General features: G+C 40.4%; 1 protein-coding gene across 1 annotated transcript; it reads left to right on the forward strand.

Annotated features, from left to right (window-relative positions):
* Positions 1-412: 412 nt before the first annotated feature.
* LOC141114330 (keratin, type I cytoskeletal 12-like) lies at positions 413-15969 on the forward strand. The gene is made up of 8 exons (XM_073607945.1): positions 413-1122; positions 4950-5032; positions 5131-5287; positions 11131-11292; positions 12078-12203; positions 15215-15432; positions 15514-15578; positions 15766-15969. Exons 1-8 carry the CDS (start codon positions 490-492, stop codon positions 15861-15863), a joined length of 1542 nt encoding a protein of 513 aa, XP_073464046.1. The 5' UTR covers positions 413-489; the 3' UTR covers positions 15864-15969.
* The last annotated feature ends 1257 nt before the right edge of the window (positions 15970-17226 follow it).

The raw sequence follows: 17226 nt of genomic DNA on the forward strand, positions 1-17226 counted from the left end.
ACGTTCTAACTCACCCACCTTTTTCTGATCTGTGCCTGTCCTCTGGCACATATCAAAATGTAACCTTGGCGAGTAAAAGAGAAACTACAACCTGGCAGCAGAGCCTATCTATCAATTGGCAAACATATTGCTGCTTCCAGCACAAACATTACAATATAAAGCATAAGTAATTTGTTTAGGCAGGTCTAGATAGGCTTCAGCAGCTTAAAGATAATATAATGACAGTTTAAAGTCACTCCACCCATATTCACCTTTTAATTTAATAAACATAGCCTTGAGCTAAAATATTTGTGCGGATTGGAACATATTGAAGAAGAATAAATTACCCAGCTGGGCACCAAACCACCGAACTTACACAATAATCTTTCCCAGTAAAGGAAGACAAGAGGTTACACCCATTTAAACTTTATATATAAGGGAGGTCCGTACTGTGGTCTGTTCCATATAACAGGGATATCTCTCCAACTTTAGATTAGCACTTCATTCATAATGTCATTCTATATGCAATCAAGTAAAAGTTCAAGGATGTCATCTAGTGGAGGAAAAGGGTTAGTGATGAATGGTGAAGGCTTTGGTGATTATTATGATAGTGGCCTTGGCAGTAGTGAATTTAGCACTGGCTTTGGAGCAGGTCAGGAGGGCGGGCTTAGTGGTGGAGGATATGGTGGAGGGGCTGGTGGAGGATATGGTGGAGGGGCTGGTGGAGGATATGGTGGGGGAGCTGGTAGAGGATTTGGTGGAGGATATGGTGGAGCAGGCGGTGGGGGATTTGGTGGAGGAAGTGGTGGAGCAGGCGGTGGGGGATTTGCTGGAGGATATGGTGGAGCAGGCGGTGGAGGATTTGCTGGAGGATATGGTGGAGCAGGCGGTGGGGGATTTGGTGGGGGAGGATTTGGTGCAGGTGGTGGTCTACTTGCTACCAATGAAAAACAGACTATGCAGAATCTCAATGACCGTTTAGCTACTTACTTGGACAAAGTCAAGTCCTTAGAGGACAGCAATACCGAACTTGAGCGCAAAATAAAAGAATGGTATGAAAACCAACGTCCAGGTTCCACTACGGGTGCTGGAGCAGCAGACTACAGCAAATATTTTGATACTATTGATGACCTCCGGAATAAGGTAGGACAATGTGATACTTACCCATTTTGTATAATTATACTGTATGAAAAAATTATTTGAGCAGCTATGCTTTGTGCCTACCTCATTTTATCGAGAACATTTAGGGAGATAACAATTACTGCCATTTAGAGCCTACATTAAAATGCACTTAGAACATATTTTTTTAATGCATCTTCTTCTGGAAAATGCAGAAGAAAATCACTGCTTGTCCTGCACAGACCAAATATGTGAAAAGGTGGTCAGGGGTAATTTCAAAAACGTAATTTTTTCATCTATTCCCAACTATTCACTGTTGAAAGTCTGAATGGCCTAGGCACAAAGCCTATCCAAATGTGCAGTGGCTGGTGTGAGCTCCTGCAGGTTGCCCTAACTGGATGATCAAGCTGTAATAGAAATGCAAAGTTAACTGAAGCCTATGCACAATAGAGGTTGGGACACATTGTTCTAGTGACTAATCAGTGCTGCTTGTACATACATTCTATTACTGAAAAATTGTACAACATTGATTACATATACATTACAGTTCTATGTGTAGTATTATATTATTGGTTTGACTTTCATAGCTTTGAGCAACATCTGGATTTCTGTACATTCAAACCCATGAAAACATCCCAATCATGTGGGAAATATATTGAAATACAATGACTGCATACTTTTACATGTGTTGAGCTAGTATCTTGACCATTGGTGTATGAAGTCATCATTGCCAAATGACCTCTGTGCAAAAACAGTAAAAAACGTACAGATGAAGTGTAGCCTGAATCATTATTTTATAATATGGAACTGGGACTAGACAGCAAATACCTCCTCCATTTCCAGTATAATTGAGAAGCACTCTCCTTGCCTCAGTGTTGGTCAAGCAGGAACTGAAGAAAAACATCAAATAATGTAAATTTAAAGCTGATTTAGAAATGGAGACCCTGGACTTCCTCCATGATCTCCCCCATCCTCTCATAAAAATACACTATACTGTTAGAAGTATTGGGACATCTGCCTTTACACGCACATGAACTTTAATGGCATCCCAGAGTTAGTCTGCAGGGTTCAATATTGAGTTGGCCAACCCTTTGCAGCGATACCAGCTTCAACTCTTCTGGGAAGACTGTCCACAAGGTTTAGGTTCTTGTCCACATCAGTCCCTGACCTCACAAATGCGCTTCTAGGAGAATGGTCAAACATTCCTGAACCTTGTGGACAGCCTTCCCAGCAAAGGGTGGGCCAACTCAATATTGAACCCTACACACTAAGACTGGGCAATTTAAAGTTTAGGGCCAATTCACACTGCCCCTCTAAAATTGCAGAACAGCCAGAGAGTTTCATTGCCTTGCTGCTGCGCTCGGGGGCAGTGTGATGCATGATTACTCGCATTGAACTGCTCCCTTTTTTTTGTTTGTTTTGTACTAACTTTATTTGAAGTATACAAAACGTGCACTTCATTCAGTGCAATGGTGGGCGTTGTGATGCGCTGTGATAAAATGCAGCATATCTGCATTTAGCACATCGCTAGGCTGTGTTGCAGTGTGAATGGGACACATAGGAAACATTTGTTTTCTGAGTGTCCCTACAGTGACCGATGATTTACAGAAATACGTAAAAAGCCTAGTACACACGATGAGATTATTGGACGAATGATTGTCTGTTTGTTTGTTTTTTTGCATGCTAGTCTCCATATCGAAAACGAATCAGTTATTAAAGTACAAAAATTCTCATACGACAGAATAAAAATTTGTATTGTATTTGTATTGTATTATCGGACAAAAACTGTATTGATTAAACGTAAATTGTATGATCTGGTATCATATGAGAAAAGTTTTCGTGTTTGCCCCTTCTGATAATTTCGGATGAAAGCTGTGTACTAACGATCAGATTATTGTACGATCGATTCGAAAGCTGTATTTTTTATACAGTATTCTGATCGTGTGTACTAGGCTTTAACACTGTTACTGATTGGATGTTAAATACAATTTATTAGATGGTAGTATATTTTCTTTTGGTGAAAAATGCATTAAAAAGTATTATTATTATACAGGATTTATATAGCGCCAACAGGTTACGCAGTGCTTTACAATATAAAGGGGAGGCAGTACAGTTACAATACAATAAAATACAAGAGGGTTAAGAGAGTCCTGCTCATAAGAGCTCACAATCTAATAGGGTGGGGCAAGTGGTACAAGAGGTTGTAACTGTGGGGAATGAGCTGGTGGAAGTGATTATATGGAGGCGTGATAGGCTTCCCTGAAGAGATGAGTTTTCATAGTACTGCCAAAAATGTATTACTTACCTGAGATCGAAGCCCCTGAAGCGACCCTCATTCACCTCCTCCGTCGCCGCCATGATACCCGGAGTGACTTCTGGGTATCGCTGCTCCGGCGCTGTCACTGGCTGGAGCAGCGATGACGTCACTCCGGTGCATGCGCGCGGGAGCCGTCAGTGACGGCATGATCCCCTTCACTAATGGCACGCTCAGTGTGCCGGCACCGTTTTCTACGGCGCGCATGCACCGTGGATATCGGTTCTCGTTTTTAGGAAAATATCTCCTTAACCGTGTGGGTTAAGGAGATATTTCTTGCACCTACAGGTAAGCCTTATTCTAGGCTTACCTGTAGGTAAAAGTGGTCTGTAAGGGTTTACAACCACTTTAACTATATAGTGCAAGGGCGTTCCTAATTGCAAACAATTTGAAAGTGTTTAGGTCTGACCTCATATTATATGGTTTTAGTAAATCTAAAGGAAAGTTGTACAAGAAAATTGGATAATGTATGGCCAGTCTTAGAACATAGATTGGGAGAGGGAGGGGCAGCACTAGGGCTCCTATATACTGTACAACATGCTGACACTTGATTTGGATATGACTGTCTACAGTCTAATGCAGGCCATACATAGGTCCCATTCTGAATGAATTTTCTCTCGAAAATCTGAAATTTTGTGCATTTTGTGATCCAATGGAGCCACCATTGAAATTTGGTAAACCAAGCCCTCAATTTCACCTCATGTTGCTACGGAAAAAAATTTTTTGGCCGGGAATCTTTTTTTTGTTTTCAGGAATTTTCTTTTCTTGCACTCATGCACATTTCTTTTTTGATTATATCTCTCGCACGATTCTCCCATCATTGATTAGATATTTGTTTGTTATTCCAAAAATTTCCAACGTGCCCGATCAGCCAAGCATGAAAATCGTCCATTGCTGCAGCCCACTAATGGTGGGAAATTTGAAAGAAATTTCTTAGTTAAGATTTTCATAAGAAAATTCTTTTGGAATTCAACCCATGCATGGCCTGCTTTAGTCTTGATTTTGGCTGTGACTTGAGCTTTTACCACATCTATTTCTCATATAGTTTACCAGCAATGTGTATGTTTTTACATAGTTTTTATGTTTACTAGTAATATACAGTAGTACCTTGGATTACGAGCATAATCCATTCCAGAAGCAAGCTTGTAATCCAAAGCACTCATATAGCAAAGCAAGTTTCCCCATAAGAATCAATGGAAACTCAGAAAGTTCGTTCCACAGTGACTGCTGGTGTATGCAGTACCGCATGTGGCCAGAAGTGTGGGGGCGCTGGAGATGCTCTGAGACACTCAGAAACAGAGTTTCTCTGAGAAAATCTCCAAACGTCACCGGCGCCCCCGCACCTCTGGCCAAATGCGGTACTGCACACCCCAGCGTCTTGAATCCTGCTCATCTTGCAAGACAGCGCTCGCAAATTGAGTCAGGATTTTTTTTAAATAGCTTGTATTGCGAAACTCTCGTAAACAACGTTACTCGCAATCCGAGGTTTCACTGTACTGTATATTGCACCAGTTATTTACAATCTTTCCCATTTCAGATACTTTCTGCAACTATTGAAAACTCCAAGTACATTTTGCAGATCGACAATGCCAGGTTGGCAGCTGATGACTTCAGACTAAAGTAAGTTAGATATTGGAACATGTTTACTAATGTAGTGGATATCTCCTAACAAGATGGGCATAGGTAAAAGTCTACTTATATTTGTGATGTTTCCACAGATATGAGAATGAGTTGGCTTTGCGCCAAAGCGTAGAGGCTGATATCAATGGATTGCGTAGAGTCTTGGATGAGCTGACCATGTCCAGGTCTGATCTGGAATTACAGATTGAATCCCTAACAGAAGAACTATTATATCTCAAGAAGAATCATGCAGAGGTAAAAATGTTACAAAAAATTGTCAACACTAAGTAAAACGTTTCATAGATAATCAGATGTTTTTTTTTTTACAACAAGAGGACATCAGCCAGACATTGATTGGAACAATGACAATTTTTCGTTTGGCTACAATAGTGCACACAATGTCAGCAACTTCCTTCTCTCTTTTTTCTTGAGAAAATAGAAAGTGTGGAAGATGGAAAATCGTTGTGAAGAATAGTGTGTACTTCCTAATTCAAAAGTGCCTAGGTTTAGAGCAGTGGTCTCCAAACTGCACCCCGGATGCCAGATGCGGCTCTTTGCCTGCTTTTATCTGGCCCTTGGGGCACTATTTTCATCCACTGATACCAACAATGGGGCACAATTCCTCCCAATGACACCAATGATGGGGCACAATTCCTCCCAATGACACCAAAGATGGGGCTCAATTCCTCCCAATGACACCAACGATGGGGCACAATTCCTCCCAATGACACCAATAATGGGGCACAATTACTCTCAATGACACCAACAATGGGGCACAATTCCTCCCAATCACACCAAAGATGGGGCACAATTCCTCCCAATCAAACCAAAGATGGGGCACAATGACACTAATGATAGGGCACAATGCCTCCCAATAAACACCAACGATGGGGCACAATTCTTCCCGCTGACACAAACGATGGGATGCTGTTCCTCTCACTGACACCAAAGATGGGACAATGGTTTATTCCCACTGACATCAGGACTTTTTCAACTTCCAATGGCCCCAGTCCGGACCCCCTTAAGTCTGAAGGACAGTAAACTGGTCCTTTGTTTATAAAGTTTGGAGACCTCTGGTTTAGAGGTTCCCCTAATTGGCACAGTAACTGTGATCATCTACCAATCATCTGAAGATTTATCAAGGTCAGCTTGAATCTAAAATATGAGCTTTCTTATGTGACACAAAGCTTGACATCATATGGTCTCTGGCTACCAGAAGCATTTAAAGGTGTAGAGATTGCAGATAGCTCATTGCTCTTAAACTGGCAATAGACCAGTTTTTTTTGTTCCTCTATCCACACAAACAAGGTGTATGGAGGAATCCCCCCCGCCCCCCAGGACATTGTATTTTGACAGCTGAAGCCACCACTGTCAGAATACCCTGCTCACTGGCTGCAGCTGCTGATCAAGAAATGTTTTCAGTATGTCCCTTCAACAAAAGTTGATCAAACGATTGATTTCTGGTCAAGTACGGATGTCCACAAGAAAAAGAACCGCTGCTCCAGGTGTATAAAGATAAGGCTGATTGGAGTATCTTGCAGAGTGCTAGCCCCGACCCGCCTCCATGGGAAACTTGGAAAGAAGAAAGAAATGGCTGCACATCCAGAACTTCCGGTTCCCTTTTATTTTGCTTCACAAAGATAACAGCAGAAACACCAAACTGTGGTCACGTAGACGCGTTTCACACATAGATCTTGTGCTTAATCATTACCACAGATGTCCACACACTGTTCGAAATTTGTCTGGTCCCAGCTGGACAAATTTGGATCCATGTATGTCCAGTTTTAGTCTGGTAGACCTATGGGAAGATAAGAGAAGCATTAAAATGTTTGTAAACCTTCGGACATTTAAAAAAAAATAATAAACATGTTATACTTTCTTGCTCTGTGTAATGGTTTTGCACAGAACATCCCCAATCCCCCTCTTCTGGAGCCCCCCATTGGTGCTCCTGGCCCCTCCCCCCACTGATGTGTGCCCCCAATTGGAAGCCTCTCCCTAGGGGGACACTCATGTGGGCTCGCTCACGTGGCTCGCTGCCTGCATCCATAGTTACAAACAGTGGGGCTCGGCCCAACCCTTGCTCCTTGTCACAGGATTGATTGACAGCAGTGGGAGCCAATGGCTCCTGCTGCTATTAATCTGCCCAGTGAGGAGGGAGAGAGAGGAGAATATTGCTGCTCTTTTGCACAGTGTATATATAACAGGGAGTTTGGGACTTTAAATGAAGCAATTTGAAATGCGGAGGATTAACATTGTAATTTTATTAATATTAGTAAATATATAGTAAAGGAATTTCATGTGTATATACAGACATACATATATAATTGGCACAAAATTATAGGCATATTAGATGGAAAAGTATAAGCAGTAGAATACATAATTACACTGGATAAGTCATGATCAAAGTAATATTAGTATAAAAGAGCATATAGCCTATAGGTGCCAAGGATGGCATATCCAATAACTGAAAATAAAATTGCATAGCGAGATGATATAATCATGATATTAATAAATTGGTAACATCAAGGTAACAATGGATAGAATTCTGGCATCAATTGTAGCTCGACGCGTTTCGTGGATGATTTTGTCCACTCATCAGGAGCTGATGCATAGTAATCCTGTAGGATATATACATAAAGTCAACCTCAATCCGTATAGAGAGGAATAAAACAAAACAAAAAATGCTGGAAAGATTTTGGCCAGACAAGCACTTACCAACCCTGACACTGAGCGTGGCATGTGGCAGATGGTATGGAGTGGGCCGGGGGCAACAAACCCCGTAGCGGGAGCTGAGGCAGCATGTATTGTCTGGATGACATCAGGTAATAAAATGACAATGTATAGGTAGTGAAATGATCTCCATGTGGCAGCAATGATAAAAATGGATTGTCAAAGTAAAAATACCTGAGGATAAATGTTAAGAAATATAGTTTATCAGTATTCATTCAAAACAGAATAGGTTATATTGAGTATTATATAGTATAAATAATGTATACAAAGATACTTGTATATGAAGATTACTGATGAGTAATACAATAGAAGTCATATAATAAAGGAGGTCTGATTGAGGGAATGAGTGTAACAATAATGATGGGGCATGGCTTGTCAAAAAAAGATATCTGGGAATAAATATTGAAAATGGTGTATATTTGTATATTAATTAAAATAGAGCAAATTGCATTGAGAAATAATATAAATGATGTGTCCAGAGATACCCATGTATGAAAAGTGCTCGTAGATAATACCGTGAAGGTTATATAATAAAAGGAGGTGGGAGAGAGAGGAGAGAATTGCTGCTCTTTTGCACAGTGCTGGATAAAGATCAGGCTCAGTTATGTACACTAGGAGGCTGGGGGGGGGGGGGTATCCTAGATGCAGAAGGTTTTTTACCTCAATGCAGAGAAAGAATTAAGGTAAAAAACCTAAAGCCTTTAGAACCACTTAAATGAACAGCCATTGTGCAACGCTGCAGAAAGTAAAAGCAGCATACTGTATGCTATGAGCAAATTTGATTATGTAATAACATACTATAGATAGAAATAAGGTTTTTATTGTTTGACCCAAATGTACCCCCCAGACAATACTTTCTAGAGCCTATCCCAGCATTAGCAGTTTCTTTTACTTTTTTCCTAGAGATTGTACTACTCCCTGTGATGTATTCACTAGGACTGAAAAAAATCCTACAGGGGCAGCTGTTGGGAGCTCAGTTCCTGGTTATGTAGACAAACCCCTAGATTTAGATTCCCCAAGAACCCTTCCCTATGCACAAGCTCTTGGGAGTCAAGGCAGCAGCAACAGGGCCAACAGTGACAAAGTCAGCTACACACTCCACACTCCTGAGAAGCACCAGTCTAGCACTAAGGCTCAAAGAGGTGCTCTTCCAACTCACATCTCCAATGTTAACAGGCATCCACTGCAATCATTCCAAATTAGCCAGAGGCCATTTATTGTATTTGAGGCAGTCAATAGTAACAGTCCAAATAAATTAATTCTCTGTCATGGAGTAACATAACAAGTCCTCTTTACATGGCAGTGTACCTTCCACAACCATGTACAGTGGTGCCCATACAGGGGTAGCAAGTTCTTAATCCATTTCTCCAACCAGGCATACCTACTCCCATAGCCTACCAAACACTGACTAAGCTATGATCCTGCCAGGTAGAATGTGAATTCACCTCACTTCCTGGGAGCATTTTTAGAAAAGTTCTCCCTTAAAGGGGCACTAAATTAACCCCTACCAACAAACATACCACAGCAACATGCAGGCACGACTAACTGTAAAGGTGTATGATTAAAAAGAAATGTTGACAGATAGAGCTTTTTATAAAAAAAAGTCCTTTTAATTTGCTGAAAGTGGCATCAATACTGGTTGCCCTGGATTGTATCAATGCCTTTTTCATTAACACCAAGCAAGCCTGAAAGTGGCAGGAATTGTGCAGATTTCAATTTAGTAGCACATGTAAGCTCTTATAACCTATTATTATCTTTTATGTAAACATTTAGAAGTTAAGTGCATGTAGGTGGCCTAAATCCAACAATGACAGAGGAAAGCAGTCCATGTTCCCCCTTGAGCAATGGAACTTTTACAGGAGACCTGCCTGTGCATGAATGCAACTTACCAGAATTCTGTATTCATTGCTATGTAATTGGAAGACTTTGCTTTGATTGACTGATGTAGATACATTTATAAGTTGTTTTAGCAGCCAGTATGCTATCTCATTGAATTATTCCACAAAAAAAGTTATTTTTAACATTATTGTTTAAATTGCTATACAGTTAAAATTAGGACAGAGTAGATTAACTCAAAGCTGACCTTCAAAATGAAAATGGAAGGTCTTTTTCCCTGCCATGGCCCCCTGCCCAAAAAGTTCAAAAAAAAAAAAAAAATGATAATATTAAAGTGTTAACAAAAAAAGATATAAAACTTTCCTCTCAGATTCCGGGAAGGCATGGGTAATATCACTGTGCCTCGCCACAGCCTCCTGAACAAGATGGGAGCACAAAATTCCATAAGAATGAATCCCAGGAATGCATTCTTGTAGAAATTTTAGTGGCCAGGAGGCAACAGTAAGGGGTTCAAGGTGAATATTTTTTTTTTATTTTTTGCAAAACATTTTTTTGTGTTTTATTTATAGATTATTTGTTTAGGAGGTAGGGGTCTAGCAAAATGGTTCACTTTTATTAACTGTATGAGCTAAGAAATACTCAGAAGGGCAATTCGATATTGAAAAGGCAAACTAAAATCCATATACATGATCACCACACACACATGGCCACATATGCTAAACCAAATACAATCTAGAGGTTCAACTTGAGGGCGATAGTATATGTGGATTCACTGTCACAACTCAGGTTGGGTCAAGTGGTTGAATCTTCAAAAATCAACTCCATTCTTTATGCACAGTGCTGAACAGGTAACTGTCCAATGGCTCCCATGGTGGGCTAGTAAGTTCCATATAACTCTTCAATCCCCAGTTCTTATGCAATGTCAGTGGTGCAAAAGAATATGGTGACCTTCAGCATCAGGTGTTTTGAGAAGGAGCATCCCATTTTTTTATTTGTAACAAAAATGGAAGTTGAAGCACCACACCACTGCGAAGAAGTCCAGATACAACTTTGTTCCAATAAAAGTCAGGGAGACGATGCAAAACATTTCTGGCCTTTGCCCTTAAAACACATACCTAATACTAAAAGGCATACAGAATGTAATAGGCATTGTTAGAAGCCCACATGCATGTATCTTTTGTCTACCAAGATGAGGGATGAAATTTTGCTTAAATCCTTATTTCAAAAAAGCCTTAATATAAAGAAAAATGTATTAAAAGGTCCAGCAGCATTAAGCAGTTTTAGCGATGTGAGCAAAATAGATCAGATTGCAGAAGGAAAGTGAGCAATCAAAGCAGATTTTTTATTATTTACGCATCTAAACTCATAAAGCATGTATCCAATATACCTGTCCTCTTAAGGAGTCTGAGCTCCAGAAGGTCCACTGGTTTGTGTGGCAGTGTTTTCTAGTATGTCATAGTAACATAAAATGCATAATAGTATGAAAAAATACAGTTTTCACATGTTGATCTTGTTTTCTTTTACCCAACTAGGAGATGGGGTCTCTGGCTGGTGGAGAAACTGGACAGGTCACAGTTGAAATGAATGCAGCTCCAGGCATTGACCTGACCAAAATCCTAAATGACATGAGGGAGCAGTATGAGGCCATGGCTGAGAAGAACAGGAAAGATGCTGAAGCTCAGTTTTTGCAGCAGGTATAGAAAGTGATCACATGAGTTTTCATCAGCACATTATACTGTTTTTCACAAGGTTGTTGACCAGTTGTTAGCAGCTATTGCTCTTTTTATACTGGTAATAAGTTGCACCATAAAGTACACTCTCTGACCAAAATTTTGTTGCACCTGACCATCACATTTAAATAAGCTTGTTAGACATCCCATTCCAAAACTACAGACATTAATGTGGGGTCCCACCTACCCTTTCCAGTTTGTTTTGGAGTTTGTGGCAATTTGAGCCAATTCAGCCAAAGGAGCATTTGTGAGGTCAGCTGCCGATGTTAGGCAATAAGATTCAGAATTACAATTCATCCCAAAAGTCAGGACTGTGCTTGTCATTCTTCCTTACTACATTCAAAGCTTTTAAAACAATATTTTGGTTGGGTTATAAAGGTGAATTTTGTGAAGGAGGTTTAGTCTATATTATTTCATGGCTTTTATGGTCACCTTACAAGAAGAAAGATTACAATTATGGAAAGGTACCGATGGACAATAAAGGACGCATCTATAAATTGGTGAATGTGGCACCAAACATTAACTACCAGTAAATCTTCCCAGTGGAATTTTTAATATATACATGAATAATTCAACCACTGAATCAGAGCATGATTGATGAAATGTAACATGCTTTATAAATATGCCTCTAGGTGAGTCATATACCAGCATATATACATGAAACATATAATAAACCTACAAGACCGTGTACTGATATAAATGACAAATATTTTTAAAACCAGAATTGACATGTTGTTTTGCTGTTTTAGAGCAATGAGCTGAAGAAAGAAATCTCAGCTGGGGTAGCGGAGGTTCAGACTAAGAGTACAGAGATTACAGACTTAAGGAGAACACTTCAAAGCTTGGAGATAGAGCTACAGTCCCAGCTGGCAATGGTAAGACTAAGGTTTTGGACCCAGATGTAAGTTTGAGTGTAAAGTCACACATTTTATGACACAGGAACATCATAATAATATTATATAGACTTGATTGACTGTCCTGACCTGGCTTTTCTCTTCTGCAGTTATGCTACTCAGCTAGGTCACTCCACCACTACACCAAGTCTGTGAATGGACAGTAAAAGAGCCGCAACTGAGCTGATAAGGTCATCTTTCTGCTCTTCCCTCCTATTAACACATTCTTTTTGCGCATGTGTGCAAGTAGGACATATGATTAGCCTTAAGTACTGCCCCTTCCTCTCCCATTGCTGCTGCACAGGAGACTAAAATTAAGTCAGTTTCAAGTATTTAGGTAGGTAGGTAAGAAGGTACACCGGTTGCATTTAAAATATGTATTTTAAAGTGGTTGTTCACCCTGTACAACCAGTTTTATTTACAGGTAAGCCTATTTTAAGGCTTACCTGTAGGTGCTTGAATTATCTTCTAAACCTCCACAGTTTAGGAGATATTTACTAAAAAGAGGATCGCCGATGACTACGGCGCATGCGCCAATGTCATCGGGGCATGCGCCTTTAGAAAGGGCACATCTTGCCATTTCCATTAGGGGTCATGCCGTGACTGGCGGCTCCTGCGCACATGCGTGGGAGTGACGTCAAGCGACTCCGGCCAGTCACAGAGCCCGAGTTTGCGGCCCCAGAAGGAAGAGGGGTGAAAATGGACGCTCGCTACTTGTGGGGACAACAGCGACAGCGCGGGCTTCTGTGTCAGGTAAGTGAAACATAATGGGCTACTATGCGATGCATAGTAGCCCATTATGCTTTACCTTTGCAGGGAAAAAAAGAGAAAGTAAAACCCACCAGGCCACACTAATCTTCTGGTGCAGCGGGGGTTAACACAGTTAAGGGGCTATCAACAGACTCTCATCAAGAGATCCTGACTTTGCTCGCCCTTTCTGCCCAGCTAATCCTTTTTATAGAAGGCGTACCACAGCTACTATGAAAGAAACATAATCTATGAAAGAAGGATGAGCAGACGTATCAATCATTCGGCCTAGAAAGTATCATGCCCTACAAAAAAATTTTGTAAGACCAAAGACATCTTCTTGTATATTATAAAAAAATGTAATTGTATAAAAAAAAAAAAAAAACATAATAAAATGATACAGCGTTAAGCATAACTTGCTCTCTTGTACAGAGTGAATGTATGTATGTGTGTATCTAAGAATATGGATACAGTAAAATATATAACTTTTATTTAGTCAAGGAACATAGTGGTTGATTTATTAAAACTGGTAGCTTCTAACTTTAGCTTGTTCATATAAGCTTTGACCAAAAAAAAAAAAACCTGGAAGCTGATTGGTTTCTACGCAGTTACAGATTTTAGTAAATCAACCCCATAGGGTTATCACATTAAAAGCAATGGGGGTTATTTACGAAAGGCAAATCCACTTTGCACTGCAAGTGCACTTGGAAGTGCAGTGGCTCTAAATCTAAGGGGTAGATCTGAAATGAGTGGAAGCTCTGCTGATTTTATCATCCAATCACGTGTAAGCTAAAATGCTGTTTTTTATTTTCCTTGCATGTCCCCTTCAGGTCTACAGCGACTTTGCTTCCAAGTGCACTTTCAAGTGCACTTGCAGTGCAAAGTGAGTTTTCCTTTAGTAAATAACCCCCAATGTGTTAAAACAACTAAATATTTCCAAACCTCTTAGGTCTGAAGATAGAACTCATTCTGTCAATTACAGCATATAGAAAACATACATGTATGCACCTTTTTCAGCCACTTATTAGTGTACTACACTATATAAAATCATAACTTTAATTTCTAACACATTGGTCAAGACTTTTTTTTTTTGGTACAGCTCTACAGGCATGCCTGTTGATGGGCCTGACCCTATTCATTCTGGCTGACATATTTTTATATTGGGACAACAACACAATTCCTTTTAAATTGATTGTAAAGTCTTGTTTTTTTTAGTTGAAAAAAACAAACATGTTATACTTACCTGCTCTGTGGGGTGGTTTTGCACAGAGCAACCGCCCAGATCCTACTCTTCTCGGGTCTCTCTTCTGTGGTCCTGGCCCCTCCCTCCTGTTGAGTGCCCCCACAGAAAGCAGTTTGCTGCCATTCAGACACGGAGCCATGGCCTGGCCTCGCTCCCTTTCTCTCCTCATTGGCTGGCTGACTTTGATTGACAGCAGCGGGAGCCAATGGCGCAGCTCTGTTGTCTCAGCCAATGAGGAGGGGAGTCCCGGACGCCAAGACACTCCTGCAACATCGCTGGATCTAGAGGGAGCTCAGGTAAGTATTATGGGGGGATGAGGGGGCTGCTGTACACAGAAGGCTTTTTATCTTAAAAAGCATTAAGATAAAAAAATCTTTTTTATCTTAAAAAGCATTAAGATAAAAAAATCTTCTGACTTTACAACCCCTTTAAGCTTATTGGAGAAGGTTATTTTTAGTAACCCTTGGATTGATAAATTTGGCTGTTAAAGGATATGGGGAAATATTAATTGACACTTTATAATAAAACTAAAAAAAAGGTGCCAAGTTCAAATAGAGTATATCCAAATAGAAGTTGAATGTATTGAGAAGCCATTCTCAACCAGGGTTCCATGAAACCCTAGGGTTCCTCAACAGGTTGTTTGGTATTCCTTGAGCAAGTAGCAATGTCCCCCTCTCAGATAAGTTCCAAGTGACACCAATGATCTTTTATGCTATCTGTAAGAGATATCTGGTGGGATTCTTCCCACTGACCAGAGATGTATATTGTTCCTAGTGGCCATCACACTAATGTAACATGAGCTGTAGATATAATAAATTATTAGCAGGGGTTCCCTGGGGCCAGAAAGTTATTTCAAGGGTTCTTCCATGTCATAAAGGCTGAGAAAGGCTGCCCTAGAGAAATTACAAATATGTTCTAGTATGTTGACATGGGCACCATTTTTCCTTATTACTTTTATCCATATTACTTTAAAACTTTTTTTATTATTACTATCAACCTTTAGAAAAAGAGCCTTGAACAGACCTTGGCAGAAACAGAGGGTCGGTACTGCGCTCAGATTGCAAAACTGAAGGACATTATTGATGGGGTAGAAGAACAATTGTCTCAAATAAGGTTTGACACGGAACGCCAGAGTGATCAGTACAGACAACTACTGGATATCAAAAGCAGGCTGGAGAAGGAGATTGAGCAATATCGCATCCTACTAGAGGGAGGAGGAGGGTAAGTCAAAGGAGTATATTAGAAGAAAATTAGAGATATTTCCCAAGATAGTGATACTAATGAGTTGGCTCTATGTTAAAGGTCTTTGGGACTCTCTTCCTCTTCGTCCACCACTCAAAAGTCTACAGGTTCAGTGGGATCCAAAGGTAAATATTTATGCTAGCACCCACCACCTAATCTACATGACACCTCCTTTTGTCATATATAGTACATCTCTACTTGCTTCCTTTTGTAAATCTGTCTCCCTCTATCTTTTTATTTTCTTTTTGTTTTTTATGCTTTGGTTTTTGTTTTGTTTTGTTTTTTGTTGACTGCCATTCTTTCTTTATTTAGATTCAAGCAAAACCAGAAAAATTATGACCTTCTACGAAGAAATAGAGAATGGAAGAGTTATTTCAACATCAAAAAAAGAAAGCATAGAAAAAATGTAAAACACAAACAGAATAGCTCAATGATCAGTCATTGATTTTGCTTCTTTTACATATGCTTTTGGTTCACTTTTGCATGCCTATTCAATAAACGTTTGCAAGCAAGGCATTCTGTATAGCCATCATAGTGTATTTTGTATTTAACAAAGTGAATAAGAAAATACTATGTTTAATTTAATTTCTCTTGCACAGGATTGGGTATTCAGGTTAACACTCCCACATCCAAGGAAAGACTGGGAATGTTTGGCCGGGGGGGGGGGGGGGGGCAAACACAAATCAACTGGTCCTTTAATGGTAGGGACAGACTAGAGAATGATTGGGTAATCAAATTAAAACTTCTTTGTTCAAAGAAGGGCTGGGAATATTTGGCTTGGGGGCATTTGGCTGGGGGGCAAACACAACACACTTGACCCTTCAATGGTAGAGCCTGACTAAAGAATGATTGGGTAATCAAGTTAACATTTCTTCACCCAAGGAAGGACTGTGAATGTTTCGCCTGGGGGGCAAACACAAGCTTTTTATTGGTTGGGATGGACTAAAGAATCATTGGGTAATCAAGTTAGGATTTCTTCACCCAAGCAAGAGCTGGGAACGTTTGGCCTGGGGGGCAAACACAAACCAACTGGCCCTTTAATGGTAGGGATGGGCTAGAGCAGGTATCTCCAAAGTATGGCCCTCCAGCTGTTGCAGAACTACACATCCCATGAGGCATTGTAAAACTCTCAAATTCACAGACATGACTAGGCATGATGGGAATTGTAGTTCCTGAACAACTGGAGGGCCATAGTTTGGAGACCCCTGGACTAGAGAATGATTGGGTAATCCAGTTAACACTTCTTTGGGAAGGACTTAGAATGTTTGGCCTGGGGGGCAAGCACATGCTCTTCAATGGTTGGGACAAACTAAAGAATGATTGGGTACTCAAGTTAACATTTCTTCACCCAAGCAAGGACTGGGAACGTTTGGCCTGGGGGGCAAACACAAACCAACTGGCCCTTTAATGGTAGGGATGGGCTAGAGAATGATTGGGTAATCAAGTTACCATTTATTCACCCAAGAAAGGACTCAAAACATTTGGCCTGGAGAGGGGGGTTCAGACACAACTAATTGGCCCTTTAATGGTGGGGACGAACTAAAGAATAATTGAGTAATGAAGCTAAAATGTCTTTTCCCAAGGAAGCACTGTGAATGTTTAGTCTGGGGAGCAAACACAACCAGCTGTCCCTTTAATCGTAGGGAAGGACTAAAGGAGTGTCATGTTTCCACATTTAGTGGTGGTCATTAGGGATGAGCCGAACACCCCCCCGGTTTGGTTCGCACCAGAACCTGCGAACGGACCGAAAATTCGCACGAACGTTAGAACCCC

This window comes from Aquarana catesbeiana, linkage group LG12 (genome assembly GCF_042186555.1).
Source record: "Aquarana catesbeiana isolate 2022-GZ linkage group LG12, ASM4218655v1, whole genome shotgun sequence".
Classification (NCBI taxonomy): domain Eukaryota; kingdom Metazoa; phylum Chordata; class Amphibia; order Anura; family Ranidae; genus Aquarana; species Aquarana catesbeiana.

Bases quoted from the DNA above. Each gene is read 5' to 3' on its own strand.
- LOC141114330 (XM_073607945.1), top strand. From the start codon at position 490: ATGTCATTCTATATGCAATCAAGTAAAAGTTCAAGGATGTCATCTAGT. The intron at 12,204-15,214 runs GTAAGACTAAGG...ATCAACCTTTAG, and splicing joins TACAGTCCCAGCTGGCAATG to AAAAAGAGCCTTGAACAGAC. The intron at 15,579-15,765 runs GTAAATATTTAT...TTCTTTATTTAG, and splicing joins AGGTTCAGTGGGATCCAAAG to ATTCAAGCAAAACCAGAAAA.